At 52.5% G+C, this 4,120-nt stretch overlaps 1 protein-coding gene across 1 annotated transcript in view; it reads left to right on the forward strand.

The window, feature by feature from the left end:
* Positions 1 to 4,120, forward strand: part of WDR27 (WD repeat domain 27) — a 150,294-nt gene that overhangs the window by 43,146 nt on the left and 103,028 nt on the right. Inside the window, 3 exon segments of the mRNA XM_011999659.1 lie at positions 379 to 499; positions 2,044 to 2,164; positions 3,495 to 3,598. Coding sequence (XP_011855049.1) covers positions 379 to 499; positions 2,044 to 2,164; positions 3,495 to 3,598 — 346 coding nt within the window.

The raw sequence follows: 4,120 nt of genomic DNA on the forward strand, positions 1-4,120 counted from the left end.
CCCGGAGGAGCTGTGGGGTGTGTGCAGAGAGCCTGGCGCCGGGGGTCCTGGAGGAGCTGTGGGGTGTGTGCAGAGAGCCTGGCGCCCGGGGGTCCTGGAGGAGCATCTTGGGGAGGCCTGCACAATAGGATCCTGCCTGTGTGCTCTGAGCTGATGTGCCAGCCGTGCAAAAGTGCTCTGACACCGTGGGCGTGGGCTGTAAGGAGGACCTCCAGGGTGGATGTTGAAGGCAGGAGAGAGCTGTGCTGGGAGCCTCTGCAGGCTGTGGAGGGAATTTCCTGTGACGTGTCTGTCCTCACTGCTGCTCCTCTGGTGTTGCTGCTTCTGCGTAAGGACCTTTGCTGCAGCACCGTGTCTGCATGTTCTTTGCTTTTGTAGCTTTGGATCTTCAGTTTGATGGATGGACACCACTATCGTCGTGTGGCACGGGTTGACCTAAGGAAGAAGACAGAGACTTTCTCCACGAGAAGGCTTAAGTCTGGGCTGTGCAGTCGGCCAGGTGGGTTGCTCAGACCTTCCCTCAGGCCTCCCACTTGGCCCAGTCTTTTCACCAGGCGCCATGTCGAGGGCCCTAGGTCACACAGAGGGGAGAGAGAGGTGCCAGTGTAGGAGAAGCCGATGGCCGCAACTTCAGAAAACCACCGAGACCCTGCAGGTCATGTGAGGGGTGGGCCATCAGCAGACGGAGGCACCTGGTGTGTGTGGGGACAAGGGTGAGGGGCTTTGGTGAACAGAAGAGCAGAGGCCCCATGGCAGCAGCTGCGCGGCTGTGGGTTGCTTTCCTGCAGTGGGCGACCAAGGAGGGAAGGTCATGCTGATCAGAAAAGTACACTGCATGACCCAGATGCCACCTGCACCTGCCCAGCACCCTCCACGTCCCCACCTGGCCTGTGAATCTCAGATGCCACCTGCACCCGCCCTGCACCCTCGTCCTCACCTCGTCTCCTGCTGTCCAGAGTTGCTTCCTGTTGACCACAGCTCACTTCTGTGCGCTTTTTATCTCCTGTACTGTCACAAAGGAGCTGACCCTCTCCTGGAAGAAAACGTTGATTTTCCTTTTCAGTCCAGGGGCCACCTCTTTCATTGGTGTGTGCAGCCGACGTTTCGTATTGCAGTGGTCATCCCTGTGCTCACAGCCTACACACCCTTCCTCACTCTGGTTACTCATTCTTTCTTTTAGGTTGTGTTTTTTTGTAGATGACTTTAAGCTATTTTTTTCATATTAGGTCTGAAATTACCTTTATCCAGTACATCAATTTTTTCCTGACGTTTTAAACCTTCATTTTTGTTATTTATTTGATAAATAATTATCTACTACTGAAGCAAATCTTAAGCTTAGTTTTAGCAAATATGAAGTTAAATTCTTTCAGTTAATCATCTCCTCTTTCCCACTCCCTTGCTCTGGTTCTGTACTTGAAGTCGCATCGCTCCCAGGCAGCATGCTGCTGGGTGTTACCCTCGTGCTTTCCTCAACACGTGATCCCCACACGTCATGCTGGGTGTTACCCTAGTGCTTTCCTCGACACGTGATCCGAGTGACTCCGCGGTGCACACGCGTCGTGCTGGGTGTTACCCTAGTGCTTTCGACACGTGATCCGAGTGACTCTGTGGTGCACACGTGCTGTGCCGGGTGTTACCTTAGTGCTTTCCTCGACACGTGATCCGAGTGACTCCGCGGTGCACACGCGTCGTGCTGGGTGTTACCCTAGTGCTTTCCTCGACACGTGATCCGAGTGACTCTGTGGTGCACACGTGCTGTGCCGGGTGTTACCTTAGTGCTTTCCTCGACACGTGATCCGAGTGACTCCGCGGTGCACATGCGTCGTGCTGGGTGTTACCCTCGTGCTTTCCTCGACACGTGATCCCCACGCGTCATGCTGGGTGTTGTGCTGGGTGTTACCCTGGTACTTTCCTCGATGCGTGATCCGAGTGACTCCGCGGTGCACATTCACTGCAGCGTCTCTGTGTGGCAGTCCTCAGCCTTTAAACCTGACAAATGCGTTTAAGTTCACTTCTCAGATTGTCAATGATTCTGTTCCCTAGAAGAAAGCCAGCTTCCATCTACAAGTGTTCTGGGAAAAGGAGAGCAGGTTGAAGTAACATTTCCTATACTGAGACTTGCACCCTGCGATCTCTCACTCATCCCAAATTCTGCATGTGGATGGTAAGCATCAAAAACTTGGCCTATGCCATATAAAGGAAACTCTTAAATTCCTTAGAGGAACGTTAAGTTCATTTTCTAAGAATGACTGAAATAAAACCGAATTATTTTTGTCTCTGATTATTACTAACCTCATTCTTGGGATGGCATGTTTTAAATCTTAAAGTTGGTAAATTTGGGCAATGATATGTAAGTATCTTTAATAAAAGGAATTGGAGGATTTTTAAGCTTATTACCAAAGTTTAGGCAGATCTTTGCCTCTGTGATACAACTTTTTCTTTAGAAAGGGGAAGTGGTGATCGGAATGGCCTAGACTTTCCCATCTACCACTGTGCTGTACTTTACACATTTAAAGTTAACCTCAGACAGATTTTATTTATTTCTGTGCTCAGTAGAAATATTATACATATTTGGCAACGTAAGGAAGTACTGTTTAACTGTGATTAAAGAATGTATTACAATTACGTTTACCTCTCCTCTCCAAAATGCTTGAGATTAGGGGGCAACCTTGCTTTGAATGGCCTTGGCCATTGCTTGTCTGTGTCTCTGTGCAGAGCAGCCCCTGGAGCAGAATATTCCCTGCTTGGTCCAAACCACAGAGAGGAAGCAGGGTGGGCATGGAGGCTGGATGCTGTGCTCCCGGCAGGTGCATGGACCTGAACACTTTGAGGCTTCCCTGTCTTACCTAGAGCAGAGGGATCCCTCAGAGCTAAGCCGGAGCCACACGACCCATTCTGTTGACGATAGTCGTTGGGTGAACCGCGGACTGGTGCTGGTGGATGCCCAGGAGGTGCCCAGGGCGCTGTCTGGGGCGGAGCTGGAGAAGGGGAGGTCTGGAAAACAGGTTCCAGCTGGGGGCCTCTGCCAAGTCCACGTCCAGCCTCTCTGGAGGTGACTTCTCAGTGCATTAACAGACCCCGTTGGCAGTGGTATTAACTCTGCCGCCTCGGGCCAGCTACTTTCCTCCTGGAGTTGGTTCCTCATTCCCAGGGGTGGGCAGCTTGCGTGGCCTTCAAGTCTAGTCACTCGGAGGCTACCTGAGCAGTGGCCTTGGCCCAGGCACTGGCGCCAACATTTTCTGAAACCTTAGAAGAAAATAGAAACCACAGAGGTCAGAGCGAGCATCTTCACAGACATTAGCAGGTGCCCAGGGGACCCACCACAGGCTGAAATGCCAGCCTGGCACAGATGTGGTTCTCACTGGCAAGAACCGGCCCCGGCCCACGCTGCCCAGTCCTGCGGAGAGCTCACAGCCAGGCGAGGGGGCGGGTGTGGGGCCCAGTCTTCAAGAATAAGATTAGTGTGTATTCTTTACTTTTTTTCCTTAAATCAGTCTTTCTTCTGAGAACCCCCAATGCATGTGGATTGGAAGTTCGTTGGGCTTATTCGTATTTAACCTGGCAAACCTGGAAGTGGAAGCTGCTTTGTATTACAGGGGTAAGATCTTTGGTGTAAATGTAATGTAATGTAATGTAACTGCAATGTTTTCCTTTGACTGGTATGTGGGGTGGTGAAAGTGTTTGTGGAGAAGGCGGTGCCGTGTGAATCTGAGGATGAGATGCTTCAGTCACAACTCAGCACTGGGGATGTGAGGACCTCTGTGCTGCTGGAACTGAAGGACGAGGGCCCTTCCCGGACCCTCGGGCACTCAGCCCTGGAGCCGCTCCTTCCCTCCATCCACGAGGCCCTCGCTTGGCACTCCCGGCTGCCCGGGCCTCAGCAGCGTGGTACACCCACAGGAACACCCTTGGGAAACCCCTGGATTCTCCACCATTCCTAGAGAGCCTCCCGGAGCCCCAGGCTCGCACAGCATAAACCTGGCCGAGGCACTCCCCTCTCCAACCCTGGTTCCCTTCTCCAGTTTCCGCCACCCCCAGAAATGTAGGAATAGTCACCTCTACCCCCATCCCCCACCAGAAATGTAGGAACAGTCACCTCCATCCCCACCCCCATCCCCCA

Source organism: Mandrillus leucophaeus, unplaced genomic scaffold, assembly GCF_000951045.1.
Source record: "Mandrillus leucophaeus isolate KB7577 unplaced genomic scaffold, Mleu.le_1.0 Scaffold6, whole genome shotgun sequence".
Taxonomy (NCBI): Eukaryota; Metazoa; Chordata; class Mammalia; order Primates; family Cercopithecidae; genus Mandrillus; species Mandrillus leucophaeus.